This window comes from Magnolia sinica, chromosome 8 (assembly GCF_029962835.1).
Source record: "Magnolia sinica isolate HGM2019 chromosome 8, MsV1, whole genome shotgun sequence".
NCBI lineage: Eukaryota > Viridiplantae > Streptophyta > Magnoliopsida > Magnoliales > Magnoliaceae > Magnolia > Magnolia sinica.
The window spans coordinates 7,213,528-7,231,150 of NC_080580.1; the positions used below are offsets into that span (position 1 = coordinate 7,213,528).

Below are 17,623 nucleotides of genomic sequence, written 5' to 3' on the forward strand. Positions count from 1 at the left end.
TTTAGGACCTTCATAATTAAGAAATTTTAGTTTTGCTATAATATAGGGCCTTCATAATTAGGAGCCTTAGGCGATTGCCTCACTTGCGTACCTCTTGGAGCCGCCCCTGTTTTCATCCCATCATTCTTTCTCATTCTCCTTCTCAGCCCATCTTGCAAGGCTAACAGCTCATCTTGCAGGTCTAACAATATCTTGTATCATGGCGAAACTCTCAACACTGAACTCTGTCTCCAATATGAGAGCTATATATAAGTTTATAATGCAACGAGATTGCAATCTGGTTTTATATGTAACGTGAACCCTAGGGCATCCAACGCCAGCGGGCTATCCGAGAATTGCCATTGCACCATGCAAACTGATGGAAATCTTATGGTAAATGATCCCAACGGCCGTGCTATTTGGGCTAGTGATACTGCCAGAGATGAAGGCTCCTATGTTCTCATCCTTCAAGATGATCGAGATGTGGTGATCTATGGTGGGGACGTTTGGGCCACTGCGACTAATGTATGTGGGAGTGGTGCAATGCCGGTGATCACTGGGGTCAGCTCTGGGGACCCCAATCGTACCGCTGTGGTTGATGGATCTGGTACCATCATAGATATGTGAGAAGATCAATGCATTATGTATCGAATGGATCTTAGTAATGTATCGTGGTACTTTTGAGTTAATGCGTTGGGTTAGTGGCTTTTTTTTTTTTAAATTTATTTTTTTTAAATTTTTAAATTTTTATTTTTAATGTTGAATGGATCTGTGGTCATGTTTAATGATCCTAACCATTTATAAGATGGGTCAGACTGACAAGGAAAATGGGTCCCACACAGACATGGAGAAAACACCAATATCAGCTTGATCCAAAACTTTCATGACTCCAAGAAGATTTTAATGGTGGGCATTCAATCCTTACTGTGTGGTCCATTTGAGATTTGGGTCTGCTTAATTTTTTGGAACACGCCCTAAAATGAGCTGGAAAAACTGATGGACGGTGTGGATATACAACACATACGTCACGGACTTCATGATCTGGGCCTGCCCCACTGAGCTGTTACCCCGGCCTCGCCTAATCTGTTCCCGATGCTGGGAACCCTGGCCCACCCAATAAGTGTATTTTTCTGATTGTCAAGACAGTCTTCGTGGCAGGGGTCAGATCCCTTCAAGTATGACGGTAGGAATGTGAGCTGTATGCTTGGTGATCGGTTCTATATTTCCTTTTCAGATGGATAATCTTAGGTAGATAGTCAGTGAGGCCACAAATCTAACGGTTGGGATTTGCGTACATGAAAGCTATGTGTACCGGGGATGGGTTTTACGGTATGGGTCCGTCCAATATAAAAGATGCGGGGCACATCTACCTCAATCTAAACCGTCCAAATTGCGGTTCATTACCGCATGTGGAAGGACCTAGGTAAAAATTACATTGGAAGAACAGCCCTAACCGTATATTAGGTGGCAATCAAACAGATGATAGTAAATAAAAATCGTCAATTAATGGATGGATGTCAACAAGCAAATGTACATTTATTGGATGGCCCATTTAGGGTTTCAAGGGTATTTTTGTCATGTATCACGTATGGTGGGGCACACTTACTGAATAGTCCAGATCTGTCACAAGTGTGGGCGATGGGGCTTGGGTAGGAGATATGCACGTGTGCCCATGAATCACAGTTGTAAAGGTTCTGGGCCACCATTCGGCCAAGCCCAGATGAACATGTCCATAGCCCAAAAATTAGGCTGGCCGACACGTAAGATAAGAAGGTATATCTCTGTTCCTTCTCTTTTAATCGTCACATGGGCCTCACCGGATGAGGTGATCTGCCTGTAAAACTTGTACTGGGCAGGGCATGTTTGCCATGGGCGTTACTGATTAATGGCTGAGATCTTGCACACATGTGCCAAGGCTCCCGTACACCATTTAATTGGTGGATAGTTAATGGACCACCAATTAAAAAGCAGTCAAGATAGATATTGAGAGAGACATACATGACCAGCCTCTTTATTTACGTAAATATACCTTTGTTTCAGGGTGGCTTAGTTCAATGAATATGTACTTATGAGTTAGAGATTAGGAATGTTAAATCAATTTGAATTTGAATAGTAAAAAAATGAGAGAGAAAAAAGAATGAGCCAGACCTCTTCTTTGATTATATTAGTTGAATATTTCAATTTTAACATAACATTTATGTTTAATATTTAATTGAATCTTTCTTTTATTCATTTTATTTATGACTATGAATATTATTAGCCAGAGAGTCAAGAACAAACAATCCTCCAAACCAAAAAAAGTGATTGAGTCCGACTCAGGCGAGTGAGTGAAAGGCATGGCAAGAGAGCGAGCTCGGCTCGCGAACGATCAGCAAGTGAAGGACCGATCCTTTAGCTAGCACCAGTACAGTTGAGCTGTAATTGTAAGTGCATGTAAGGAACTCAGACGTGACAACAATATGATAATACCATATGATGACAATGCAGCAATTGTCATTGATTAAGAAGGAAATCCAAAAGGAACTCGGGTTTTTGAAGCGATCGCTCGAGAATTGAGACAGTTGAATTTCACTAAAATAGTCTCAACCCATAGATTGAGCTAATATACGCCATGCATGCAAATTTCAAAATGCATATGCTCAACCATGACATTTTGATCATAGGGTTATTTGAGTAGATTGCAAGGTCTGAGAAGGTAATGCAAAACAAACTTGCCACATTAGTGAAATGCAAAGTGACATCACTATTAAGGGAAGCCAATATATCCTTATATTTATTTGTTTTGTTAAAGAGGTTCTAGCCCCAAAATTGAGCTGATCAGCTGATAGGATCCAAACGGGCACATTTTATGATAGCAATGGGTCGCTGAAAAAGAAAAGCACGCACGTGGCTTCTAACATTGAGGCCAATTCGATAAGTGGACCATCCTGAGATATGGATAAGGAAATGTACATATGGTGGGGCCCGTGTGATGGATGGCTTGGATCACACATGCATGAGACGATCGAGTTAGCACGTGAGAAGACATGTAGGTGGGTTCCCTTCTACACGTACGATCGTGGGCTAACCTATTTTCTTTCGTAAATGTGGGGTTGCCTGATGGGTGTGGTCCCACCTAACGAATGGCTCAGATCTTACACGTGTACTGTTAGTACTATTAGTGTCCCTTCCAAGTTCCATATGCAGATTCTCTTTGGAAGCAAGCGCAGATACGCAACTGATCACACTAGTGCACTTGTACATGACATCACTTTGACAGGAAGTTAGGGCGATAACTAACAATGTCCCACCTTTGATCAGTCATCTTGACCATTGATATCATGGTCCGTACTGTCTATGCTGGGAATTTCTCGATAGTCTCCGAGATCGCAAGTTGCCAACACTTTGACTAGTGGTCCGCAGATATATAGGGAAAAATCCAAAATTTTGATTGCTAGGATCTTCTAATCTGTAAACTTCAATGATAAATATTTCTTACTGTGGCCCATCTTGGGTAAAACTCAGTAGATGAACGGTTCTGATCATGATCTAGGCAGAACTGACTTGCGAAAGAGATGATGTTATTTAATCCAACAGTGGTACCACACAACTATTAATCCACATTCAAGGCTAGTAGATAAGAAATGTTGCAGCTTCTCCGACCCATGTCGATTGCCCACAGAATAAATAAAAAAGAAGAAGAACTGTCCACCGAGTCAATGGGCATGATCCGGCTATGCAATAGCCGTCCAACTATCAATCAGCACTTCAATGCATGTTCATAGGTAGATATTGTAAAAGAGAATGCATTGTAGTGAACACTTGCTCTGATACCATTGAAAAGCTATGGAAGTGACTACATTGCAGAAATTATAAATTATTTATTTCATTGAGAATAACATGACTTTGGATACGAGTCAGGAGAGATTTGTGATCATAACACACACACACACACACATATATAACAAATAATAAAATATCATAATTTAAAAATTACCCTAATCTGCGTTGTATTAAAGCCATATTGATCTTGGGTTGAATTTGAGATCTTTGTTCAAAAGCTACTTGCATCACCATTGTTTAACAATGTAATCTTTTCTTGCCACCTGCATCACACGTCAAAATCAACCCACACAACCCATCTCCAACCCAAATCAGATCTCTTTTCTAATGTTGGTAGTGGCTTTGATGCTATGTTAAACCTAAAAAGACCATATCGTGGAAGTCATGATACTTTATTTATTTTTACTGAAAATAACATGAAGATACGAAATATATGGGAGACCTGCAACGATTTAAATTGAATCTAACATATACATATCTGAAAAAAAAAATCTACTCTAAAACTCTATAAAAATTATATAATAAGCTATCCTATAATTTTTTTAAAGAGGTTGCTTGGATGTCAGGGATTTGGAGGGGCCCACGATATCCCGGTACTGCTTCTATCACGCTGGTGGCATAAGACCGTGTGACAGACCTGTTGAATATTCACACATGCAAAACGCTGGCCGACCGAAATAAAAATACAATGAGGTTGCGTGCACCCTATCCAGCATTCACGTGCTCTAATTAGCAGAAGTAGACCCACAGTGGAAAGAGCAAAATCGAACACAGACAGTGGGGATTGAACGGCCGCCATTGAAACATTCAACGGGCCACAGAAGTTTTGAATAGGCTGATATTATGTACAACTTATATATGAACGGTTTGGATGGCATATAAACTTCACCGTGGACTCCAAAAGGTTTCAACGGTAAGCATTTCCCTACACAATTTTCCTTGTCGCGTTGCCCACTTAAGTTTTGGATCTTCCTCATTTTTTAGCACATCTCTTATAAGAAGAGCTGGAAAGATCGATGGATGGACCAGATAGATTTATCACAAAGATCACAGTGGCCCCACCTAGCTTTGGACCACAGGAACTTCCTGCGGTTGGCTGTCCCAGTCAATCCGCTTCCAGCAAAATTAGAGCTGGCCATCGGACCAAGTCGGATCGGACTTGGTCCAACTCGGTTCGGTCCGAAAGTTACCTGGACTGATTCAAACCCGATCCGATCCGTGATCGAGTCCGGAACACCTTACTCGAACCGATCCGTTACATGCTTGGCCTGACTCGAACCGAGTCCGACTCGGTCAAGGAAACCAAGTCGGATGGGATTGGGTAAGGATCGAATTTTTCAACGGTAAAAATCATTATCCTCGCTGCTATTTTTAGTGTGGTCCATTTGAGCTTTAGATATGATTCATTTTTTTTTTCCAAATGCTTTAAAATGATCACAAAAAATGGATAAACGGTATGGATATAATAAATGTATTATTGTGGGGCCCATGTAATGTGGATCTCATTTGAGCCATTCGTACAACTCGGAGCTCAAGAATACAACTGACCTGTATTGACGTGCACGACACGCTAGCAGGGACACGGATTTCCTGCGAAAGCCTTTCGCAGAAAGTTCCTAGGATCATAGGTGGGGCCCACCGTGATGTTTTTCAAGAATCCACTCCATTCATCTGTTTTTTGAGATCATTTTAGAACATGAGACCAAAAGCGAGCAGGATCCAAGACTTAAGTGGGTCGTATTAAAGGAAAAGGTGGTTAGGTAAATTCCTACCATTGAAACCTCCCTGAGTTCGACGATGATGTTTACATGACATCCATACCGTTAATAACGTCATTCCTATTGGGATGAACTGAAAAAATAAATATTAGCATGATTCAAAACATCTGTGGCCCCACGAATATTTCAACTATGGACGTTCAATTATCACTTTTTCGACCCACTTACTCATTGGATGCAGTTCATTTTAGTGAACTCACAAAACGTATGGACGGGGAGGATTTCGCTCAAACATCGCAGTGGGTCCCACATGGGTTTCCAGCGCAGGAACTTCCTTTTGCAGGAAATCCGCGTCCGTCTTGGCACGACACGTACCTACAACTAGCTATAGCTAGCTATATAGCTAGCATTATGTGGTACACCGGCGAATCCTTTTATTGTATTGAGTAAACTCTGTTGGGGCCCACCTTGAATGCATGTGATTTATCCACGCCGTCCATTCGTTTTTCCATATCATTTTAGTGGTTGAACCTAAAATTGATGCATATCGGAGCCTTAAAATGAGCTTGCCAAATGGATGGACGGTTTGGATATAAAACATACCTCATGATCAGACCTAGAAAATGGATGATCCGAAAGCTGCGACTCTCTTTCTCTTTCCCTCTTTCTCTCTTCCGTATGCGACTATAGATCATTTCTCAATATATTTCTCTTCAGCAGAGAAATCCAAGCTCCAAAACCTTCTTCTTGCCTTCTTCAACATCTCTCTCCAACAGAGAAATCCAAGCTCCAAAACATTTTTCTTGCCTTCTTCTTCAATAGAAATAGAGAGAGAATCACAGATATAGAGAGATCGAGAGAGATAGAGAGTAGAGTTGACGGGTTTGGGTGTACATTGGGCGGGATTTTTTGGCGCCGAACGTAAAGCCTAGGTCGTAAAAGTAATATATATATATATATATATATACAGTCTGAATCGGGTCGGTTCGGAACAGGGCCTATTTGGATTCGACTCGAAAATAATTCGAATCTAGATTACACTACTTGATCCTGACTAATCCTGACCATTGGTTTTGTTCGAATCGGGTCGGATCGGGTCTGATCGGGACGGATCCACCGGTTCGGGTGTGAAATGCCCAACTTTAAGGATAGGGTTGGAAACTTCTAAATTTCAATGGTCATCTGGACCACACCACAAATAGAAGCGGAGATAATGATTTTCATTGTTAAACAATTCGTAGGGCCCACCATAAAGTTTATTTTCCATCCAATCGGTTCATAAGGTCACAAAGACCTGAATTAAGAGGAAAAAGAAATTTCATAGTGATCCAAAACTTCTGTGACCCCAAAAAGGGTTTCAATGGTAGATGTTCAATCACCCACTACTTTTTGCAGTGTGGTCTACTTGATGGCTAGATCTATCTTATTTTTCGTCTCAAGACTTAAGACGAGTTGGCCAAATGAATGTACAGTTTGGATATAAGCATACCTCATGATCAGACCCCTAGAATTTGTTGATGTCAATACTGCAGCTATATATCGGAAACAGATTGGCTGCTCCCCTTGCCACCAGCCCCGTGGTTGGTGGTCGGTGCTCTGTGGGCCCCACCATGATGTCTGTTTTTCATCCATTCCGTTCATCCATTTTTAAAGATCATTTTAGTGCTTTATCCAAAAATTTAGAGGGATAAAAATCTTAAGTGGACCACACCACAGGAAAATAATAGTGATTGGATATCCAACATTTAAATCCTCCTAAGGCCCACTATACTTTTTATTTGACATCCAATCTATTAATTAGGTCATACAGACCCAGATGAAGGAAAAAAACAAAGATCAGATTGATCCAAAACTTTTATGGCCCCCCAAAAAGTTTTTAATGGTCGAAGTTCATTCAACACTATTCAACACTGTTTCCTGTAATGTGGTCCACTTGAGATTGGGATATACCTCATTTTTCGTTTCGTACACAAGATGATCTAGAAAGCTATTTGGACGGAATGGATGAAACACATACATCATGGTGGGCCCATAGAGCACCGACCATCAGCCATTGGCTGGTGGCAGGGGGAGTAGCCAATCCGTTCCCCTGTATATCTGCTGAGGTACACCTTCCCTTCGGACCACAGGAACTTCCTGCGGTCGGCTGTCCCAGGCAATCCGCGTCCAGCAAAATCAAGATTCGTTTGAGAGTATACTCACAGTACCTCCCACGACTCTCATGCGCACATGCTGTACTGCACGCACTCCGTCCATACAATGATATACAAAAAGATAAAAAGATACGTAGGTGTCATTACGGGCGCGGATTGGCGAGTCCGGGGTGACAGCTTAGTAGAAAAGTTCTAGACTGTGGGGCCCACCTTGATGTGTATGTTGCATATCCACTCCGGCCATAAGTTTTTCCAGCTCAATTTGGGGCATGGTTCAAAAAATGAAGCATGTCCAAATTTCATGTGGACCACACCACAAGAAATATTTCTGATTGAACGCGCACCACTAAAAGTTCCTACGGCCTTCCTTAATGTTTATTTTCCATCCAACCTGTTTATAATGTCACACAGACCTGATTGAAGGAGAACACAAATATCAGGTTGATTCAAAATTTTTGTGGCCCACAAGAAGTTTTCAATGTCCAATGACCACTATTTCCAATGCTGTGGTCCACTTGAAATTTACATATTCTTAATTTTTTTTATCCATACATTAAAATGATCTGGAAAAACTGATGGACGTAGTGGATATAAAAAAAAAAATTTCATCAAGAGGCCCCACAGCCAGGTAATCACCCACTGAGCTGTTTCCCCACACTGACGTAATACGCGCCAGCCCATCACTGCCTTATCTTTCCGACAGCATCCATAAAAGGCAAATAAATATTCAGTAAGTGACAAATATGTGATCAGATCTGACCATTCAATCAATAAGACAAATAATCCTCGAAAATCTCACATATTTTTTAGGGAATTTGATTAAATAATATTATCACAAATATATCAATAGATCTTCTTGTTCCTCTGCTATTCAAAATTCGTGTAGAAGTTAATGTGTAGATATTCATGCCATCTATTCGTTTTTTCATATAATTTTTTGTCATGAAACCAAAATGAAACTAAAATGATAGAAACCCATATCTCAGGTAGACCACACTAAAGTTCTTATGAGCCACAAAAGTTCATATGGACAGTTGTGGTGATTGTTCTTAAAAACTTACTATGAGCCATAAAAGTTTTGGATTAAATTTATATTTATTTTTCACTCATCCGATGATATTATCATCATGTTAAATGGAAAATGAACATTGAGGTGGACTTTGGGATTTTTTAATGGTGGGTATTCAGTCACCATTATTTCCTGTGGTGTGGTCCACCCGAGACTTGTTTCTACTTGATTTTTGGGTCTAGGCCCTATAATGAGCTTAAAATAGATGGACAGTGTGAATGTACTACACATACATTAAATTGGACAACAGTCAAGGCCGTATTTAATCTGTTCAAGTTCTATAGTGTGGCTAAAAAGGGATGCTGATTGCCTACTGAAGAGTAGATACTTTGTCACTGCACCATAGTTTCCACCATGATGTATGTATTTTATCCACACACTTCATTCATTTTGACAAATCATTAATTAATGACATGAGAATAAAAATGAGGCAGATCCAAAGCTCAAGTGGACCACAACATAAAAAATAGTGGTGATTAAATGCTTATCATTAAAAACTCTTTAAGCCCCACCAAAGTTTACCCTAAAATGATATGAAAAAAAAAGGGATAAACAATGTAGATAAAACACATACATTACACTGGGGCACATATAACACCGATCAATAGCCACCTTAATATTGGCCGCTCACGGTTAGTAGGCGATTTGCACCCATGGCGGAGGTAGCAATTAGTTAGACTTATTTTTGTGCATACCATCATTATGGTGGGCCCCACTTAATATGTAGATTGGATGGAATACACCCATTCAACCATTATGTGGGCCACCACGTTACATTTTGGGTGATTGTCAATTGTATTCTATAGTGTGGCCAACATATATAGTGATTGGATGGAAATGATTTTCAGCATTTCCATCCACATAGCGGAGCTAATTTAAATGCATGGGTTGGACCACTCACAACTTTGCAGCGCGTATAAGTATCATCAATGTGAATAAGACGGTGAATAGATGAGTGGAGGCTTGAATGTTGGTAGCCCCATATGAGTGATTCATGCCCTGGCCCACGAGTGAGGCTAGACCAAGTGATGTTTTGAGCCACACATTGAATGTTGAAACTCAATCATGTCTTCCAACCGTCCATATTTCTTATATATGTATATAGCGAGTGATGCATTGTCCATTTTTTCTTCAAGGCCTGTTCATGTGGACCCCTTTGATGCTAGTTTCTCATACGCCTTCCAGTTTTCTCATACTGGTATAGACCAATCAATGATTCAACTTGCTTGGTTTTTGCACCTGTGCATGCTCATCGCAATCACCACTTGATGAACGTCCGAGATCTTACACACATATTACACATGTGATGAAAGTCACCTCGGTGATTCCTCCTCCCACAGAGTATATAATTCACCAGATAAGATAAAAGATAATAGTGTCAGATGTGCCTGCCTTGCTCACGTGCCCTGGGCCCTTGTTTCTATGGATAGGATAAAATATAGGGTGAAGAATACCTCTGGGCTCAGTGGATGCAAAATACCCATGCATCAAGTTGTATTTGGACTATTTGGCATAACATCAACCATCTGAACCGTCCATTAGATTCGGACCTCTCTTCTCCCACTACCATGCAAGAACCACAGCAATTGGATATTCTTAAACATCTTTAATCAGATCTTTCTATGGATAAGGGACGTAGAATTTAAAATGGTTTTTCAAAAAGCTACCTCATTGAACAATATGATTATCATCGCACTACCTTTCACTTACATTTCTTTACCCGGCGCAGGTTAGGCCCGCGTGCAAGTGAATGGTCCGCAGCTTAGGTGGGCTCCAACATGATATCTATGTAAAATCCACTCAGACCATCAGGTGTGTCCCTTCATTTTAGGATAATGGTACAAAAAATTACTACATTTGTGAATTAGCTGGACCACATGATTGGAAATAGTGTACAAAGTAACAATTGCCCTCAAAATTTTGACCTTAGTATGGTCCACTTGAATCACTGATGGGCATGAATTTTAGAACTCGGGCTTAAATGTTTGTGTGGCATCTAATGATTGGATTGGATTTCATATAATCATTATGGTGGTCCCTATAAATATTAAGAGTGGACATCTCTCTTAGATGTTTTCTTTGGTGTGATCCACTTGAATTACAAGTTAGCCTAATTTTTTGGTGTTGGGCTTAACCTAGGATTATGCATCTAATGGTTGGAGTAGATTTTGAATACACTAGGATCTTTAGAAATTAAGTTCTGCATTCTCTCTAGAGGTGGGCATCAAGTCGAGTCGGATCGGATTGGGTCTAACTCAACTCGATCCAATCCGGGACTGAGTCTAGCATGGGTGACTTGATCCGATTCGAATCCTTGTTGGCCTGACCGGAATCGAGTTCGACTCGGTGAGGGAAATCGAGTCGGATCGAGTTGAGTCTGTCCGAAAACTTTTGTGCTATGAAGGAAACATGAGGAAAATTGGGATAGAGAGGGAGAGAAAAGAGGAGACAAAGAAGGAGAGGAGGGAAATCGAGAGAGAAAGAGGGAGAGAAAGGAGGAGAGAAAGAAGGAGAGGAGGGAAATAGAGAGAGAGAGAGAGAGAGAGAGAGAGAGAGAGAGAGAGAGAGAGAGAGAGAGAGCCAGGGTTGGACGCTGTAGCCGAGCCAGCGAGGTCCCGACCTCGGCCGGACCACAGTGAGCCAGCGAAAAATATACTGATTTTTTTTTTATAAATGGAACCTACTTGATGAATGGAAGAGAATGAACGGTGAAAATGGGTTGTTGGGCTGCTGAGTGGCCGGATCGAGATGGGTGGGTGCGGCATCGATCATTCGGATAGAGAAGATGAGTTAGGGATTAGGGCTTTCGTTCGAGTGAGTGTAATAAAAAAGTTTTTTTTAAAAGTAAAAAAAAAAAGAGAAAAAAATATGTTATATAGGTCCCGACCAGATCAGATCTGATCGATCCAGATTGGCTATTGACCAGAACTCGACTCTATGTACAGTAAGATTTGAGTGGGCCTACTCGATCCGACCCGATCCTGGCCTTCGGTTTGGGTCAGATCGGATCCGACCAGTTCGATCGGGTCAAATCTGCCAGATTGGGTTAGATTGTGCCCAGCTCTAATTCTCTCTCTAACTCTACCAAAAGATTATTGGGATAAAAAGAAAAGAATGGTATGAGACGCTGTAATTGATCTTGGTGAGGCCCACTATGATGTTTCATGTACGAACCACTCTGACTATAAGATATTTAGTCTCATATTATGTCTAGAGGCAAAAAATCAAGCTGTCTTGTGATTTTGGGGGCCACACAAAAGAAAATAGTTGTAAGAGTGATATCCACCTTGGATTTTTATTAGTCCACATAATTATGTGGAATCCACCCCATCCCGAGGTATTAAATAACTCGTTAGATCCTTACTCTTGCTCCGGTGGTAGACTCTCAGGAGTTTCAACCCCCAATCAAGGGTTTGAGTATCCATAGGTGGCAAAATCCCACTACGGCGTGAGTCTGTTGGGAGATGCGTGCCTGTGTTAAAAAAATAAAATAAATTAAAAAAAAAAAGGCTATAGTATACTAAGTAAACTCTGTAGGGCCCAACACGATGTGTTTGTGTCATATCCACACGGTCCATTCAATTTCCTGGCTCGTTTTAGCATATGAGCCCAAAATTAAAGCATATCCAAAGCTCAAAATGGACCACACCACAAGAAAAGTGGGAAAATAACATATACTGTTGAAAACTTCTCGGTGGCCAAGGACATTTTGGATCGAGTTGATATTTGTGTTTTCCTTTCATCTATGTTCATGTAACCTTATGAATAAGTTGGATGACATATAAACACTCATGTGGCCCAAGAAAGGTTTCTAAGGAAGACATCATTGATCCCTCTATTTCTATGGTGCAGTCCACTTGAGCTTGGGATATACTTTAATTTTTGGTTCATGCCTTATAATAATATGGTAAGACAGATGGACGGTTTGGATCAGACACATACATCATGGAAGTTTCCCAGAGAGTTTCCTCAGTGCACCATATTGTATGAGTTACTCGGTGAACAATGCCCGTCTACTCCCACCATTAGATTAAAAAAAATAAATAAATTAGCTTAGTGGCTCAAAAGTCGTACCGATTCATGATTTACGTGGGAAGCGGATTGACTGGTGTACCTTGCACCAGCTATATTGATGTCAATAAGTTCTAGATCTGATCATGAGGTATGTGTTATATCCAAACCGTCCATCCATTTGGCAAGCTAGACTTAAAGTTTGAGAGGAAAAATAGACAGATTTAACTACCAAGTGGACCACACTGCAAAAAGAAGTGGGGGATTGAACGTCTACCATTGAAACCCTTTTTGGGGTCACAGAAGTTTTGGATCAATATGAAATTTGTTTTTCCTCTTAATTCATGTCTTTGTGACATTATGAACAGATTGGATGGAAAGTAAACGTTATGGTGGGCCCTATAAATTTTTTAACGGTGAAAATCATTATCTCCATTGCTATTTGTGATGTGGTTAAGCATATCTTTGGATATGATACATTTTTTGGATAATGGTCTAAAATAATCTCTAAAAATAGATGAATAGTGTAGATATAAGAAATACATCACTGTGTGGCGCATGTAACTTTCATCTCCTTTGAACCGTTCCTACAACTCGAGCTCGAGGAGCGTCAGTGCTTGCCCACGCACGACACATACCTACAGCAGCTATATATATGGTGCAGCCAAACCGCTCCCATCGTAAGCCAATCTGCGGCCGTGTTGCAGCTCCAGGATATCCCAGTTGTACGAATGGTTCAAAAATAGTTCAAAGTTAAACGTGCTCTACCAAAATGATTTATTTACTACTGTAACCACACTATTCAACCATTTTGTGATATCATTTTAAAGCATTATACTAAAAATGATTCATATCCAAAGCTTAAGTGGACCGCACCGAAAATAGTAGTGGGACAATATTCTCATTGTTAAAATGTTCATAGGCCCATCATAGCATTTATTTTCCATCAAATCTATTCATAAGGTCACACGGATGGATGAAAAGCAAAAACATATCATATTGATCCAAAACTTTGGTGATCTCCAAAAAGAATTTCAATTGTAGACGTTCAATCTCCCACAGCTTTTTGCAATGTGGTACACTTAGATCTTTAGATCTATCTTATTTTTCACTTCAACCCTTAGGCCGAGCTCCCAAAATGAAAGGACGGTTGGGATAAACACAAACCCACATAACTTGGTTACATCAACACACCAGCCAGATGGTGGTGTGTGGTACCCCAGCCAATCCGCTTCCAATCTGAATCTTATCGGTACCACACCAAATTAAAAAGAGGTTGAACGCCCACCCTTAAACCTTCTGGAAGCCCACCAAAGCTTGGGATCAACTTGATATTCATGTTTTCATTTCTTCAAGTCTAAGTGACCAGATGAACCAGTTGACAAATAAACATTATAATGTGCCCTGGGAACGTTTCAGCATATGTCATTGTCTCCACTGTTTCCTATGGTACGGTACATTTAAGCTTCGGATCTATTTGTGTGTGTGTGTATAGTGTGCATTCCCAGGGCAAATAAACATTATAGCGTGCCCTAGGATTGTTTCAGCATGTGTCATTGTCTCCACTGTTTCCTATGGAATGGTACATTTAAGCTTTGGATCTATTTTAGTTTTGGGCCATGCCCTAAAATGAGATATATATATATATATATATATGACAAATACAGTCCCATGACACATCACCACACCACCGGTGTGGGTGGTGTAGGCAACACCACCTGATCTGTGACTACTCGTCTCAATCTATCTATAAATACACAGCGTGCAATCTTATGCACCCAAGAACTGAAAACATGGCTACTATCCTCTCCACTACTCTTCTCAATCTCTTCTTAATCCCATCTTTCTTTCTCGCTCTCCTTTTCAGCACAGCTTGCAAAGCTGACAACGTCTTATATCCTGGTGATACTCTCGGCACTAACAACTATCTAGAATATGGGAGTTATCGTTTTATAATTCAAGAAGATTGTAATCTGGTCTTATATGATAACGGAAACCCCATTTGGGCATCCAACACCGGCGGACGGTCTAGGAATTGCCATTGCACCATGCAAACTGATGGGAATCTTGTGGTATATAATCCTAACGGAGTTGCAATTTGGGCTAGTAATACCTCCCGAGGCGATGGCTTCTACGTTCTAATCCTTCAAAGGGATAGAAATGTAGTCATCTATGGTGGGGCCATTTGGGCTACTGCTAGTAATGCATATGGAAGCAGTGCAGTGCCAGTGGTCACTGTGGTCAGCGCCGCTGAAACCAATCGCACCGCTTTGGTTGATGGATCTGGGATCATCACAAACATCTAAGAAGATCAATGCATTGTGTTGAAATGCATACATTTTCCTTTGGCCTAAGTTCTATATTAATCTATGTGCGCGCTGTGTGTGTCTTTTTTGAATATTTGAATAAATCTCAGTAATATATTAGAGTACTTTTGGGTTAATGTATTGGTTAGCTGCTTGCTCTCCTATTTTTTATTTTTTAAAATTTAGTTATGATATGATGGGACTATAAGGGTTGGATCTGTGGCCATGTTTAGTGATCCTAACCGTATATAAGATGGGCCTCATCGTAGATGGAAGACGCCTGATGAAATTCTCTAATTGGACTACTTTAGTTTTTTTTTTATTTAACTTTTTCTGTTGAATATGTGCTGTGTTCTTGACCGTTGCTTTGTGGGTCATTTATTTGAAAGTCAAGGATTTTCAGATTTTGAAGATTTTTGAGGCAGCTATGGGGACCTTCATTATTGCTGAATCATATCCCATCAACTGTTTCGATCACAGAATATGGCCCTAGATCCAACGGATGTTTTACGTTCTGTAGTTAGCCTGATACTTACAGTGACAGGTCTAGATGTATTCTAGCAAATTTTTTCCTTTCCTGCAGCTAAGGGGCCCACATCTCAGAAACAATCAATAGATGGGGCCAACATGCAATTATGGTTGGAAGGTGGGGGGAGCGGATTATGTGAGGCAGGGTAACATGCAATTATGGTTGGAAGGTGGGGGGAGCGGATTATGTGAGGCAGGGTAACAGCTTAGTCGATGAGGACCTGACCATGGGGCCTACATTGATGTATGTGGTGTATATCGATACTGTCCATCAGTTTTAGCACCTCATCTTTTGGCATGATCCCAAAAATGAAGCAGATCTAAATCCCTAGCAGACCACACCAGATAAAACAGTAGTCATTGAACACCCACCATTAAAAAAATCCTAGGGCCCACCGTATTGAACGAATATCAGGCTGATAGAAAACTTTTGTGGCTTACAATAAGTATCTAATGGTCAATCACCACTGTTTCTTTAGATTCGTCCACCTGATATTTTGATCTGTTTCATTTTTTGGTTCTTTCCTAAAATGAGCTGAAAAAACTAATGGACGGTTTGGATATACAACACATACATCAAGGTGGGCCCCATGGTCAGGGCCTCACCCACTAAGCTATTACCCGGCTCTCAGGATCACTGCGGGTACCATAGATGCTATTTTCGGGTTACATCCACTACATGGCAGGCCCATGATCTTGAAGGTTTTTTCAATGGTCAGGGCTGGCCCCCATTGAGCCGGGCCTAAAATTTTATCATATATCATGTATAGTGGGGCACACTTAATACATGTATGACAGGTTGGCACGCATGTAGAAAGGCTGCTATACAAGTGTGGAGGCTGTTATGCCCTCTCTCTCTCTCGCTCTCACAGGTGGGGACATGCATGGTGAGAAAAGAGAACGGGTAGATGGAAAGGAAGGAGGAGGAAGAGGCGAACAAGCGGGGATGGGCGTCCATGGTAGGAGCGGATTAGATACTGAACGCGCTTCAGTAGCCAAAATGCTATTGAAGTGACGTGGTGACGTGACGTCGGTCGCAAGAATCGTTACCTCTGTTCAGTAGCCATCCTGCGTCCCAGCTCTATTTAATTTAAAGAATTAAAACTCCTGTAACATGAGTATTAAAAGTAGTAATATGTGTAAGTGGCATCCACCTTAATATTTTTGATAAATCTATCCTGGCCATTAATTTTTTTAAATTATGCTACAACATGGACCTAACAATGATATTGATCCAAACTTCCAGTGGGCTACACCATAGGAAAAGGTGAGGATTGAGCTTCTGCCATTGAAATATTCAAGCGGCCACAAAAGTTTTGGATTATGTTAATGTTTTTATAATTTCAGTTCATCCCAATAAGAATGACCTCATGAACCATATTGATGACATATATACATCATGGTGGACCTAGGAAATTTTCAACCACATGAATTCCCTCACTTACTGTTTCCAGCTTTACGACCCCCATGAGTTTTACATCTGCCTCATTTTTTATCCTACATTATCAAATGATACGGAAAAAATGATGGAAAGAGTGGATTTCTCAAAAATATCATGGTGTGCCCCGTTCGAAGGAAGTTCATGGAGATGGCTTTGGCCGCAGTTGAAAACGTAAGCAGGTTGCCTTCTGAACCAGTAGGATATCACTTCTTCTTTGGGCCCCACTATGATGTATGTGTTGTATCCACACCATCCATCCATTTGGAGAGATCATTTTAGGGAGTGACCAAGAGAATTAGGCAGATCCAAAGTTCAAGTGGACCCCACCGCAGAAAACAGTGGGAGGTGATGGCCACCGTTGAAACCTTCCTGGGGCCGACCATGATGTTTATTTGAGATCCAACCTTTTTATAAGTCAAAAAAGACATGGAATAAGGTAAAGCATAAATATTAGCTTGATCGAAAGCTTCTGTGGCCCAAAGAGGTTTTAATGGTAGGTGTTCAATCTCCATTATTTTCTTGGGGGTGCACCAAATGGGGTGCACTTGAAATTGAGATCTTTCTCACTCTTTGGATTATGCCCTCAAATGATATCA

At 40.8% G+C, this 17,623-nt stretch overlaps 1 protein-coding gene across 1 annotated transcript; it reads left to right on the forward strand.

Moving 5' to 3' along the window:
- The first annotated feature begins 14,537 nt into the window (after window positions 1–14,537).
- On the forward strand, window positions 14,538–15,195 carry LOC131252746 (mannose-specific lectin-like). The gene has a single exon (XM_058253421.1). The coding sequence runs from the start codon at window positions 14,546–14,548 to the stop codon at window positions 15,056–15,058; it is 513 nt and encodes a 170-aa protein (XP_058109404.1). The 5' UTR covers window positions 14,538–14,545; the 3' UTR covers window positions 15,059–15,195.
- The last annotated feature ends 2,428 nt before the right edge of the window (window positions 15,196–17,623 follow it).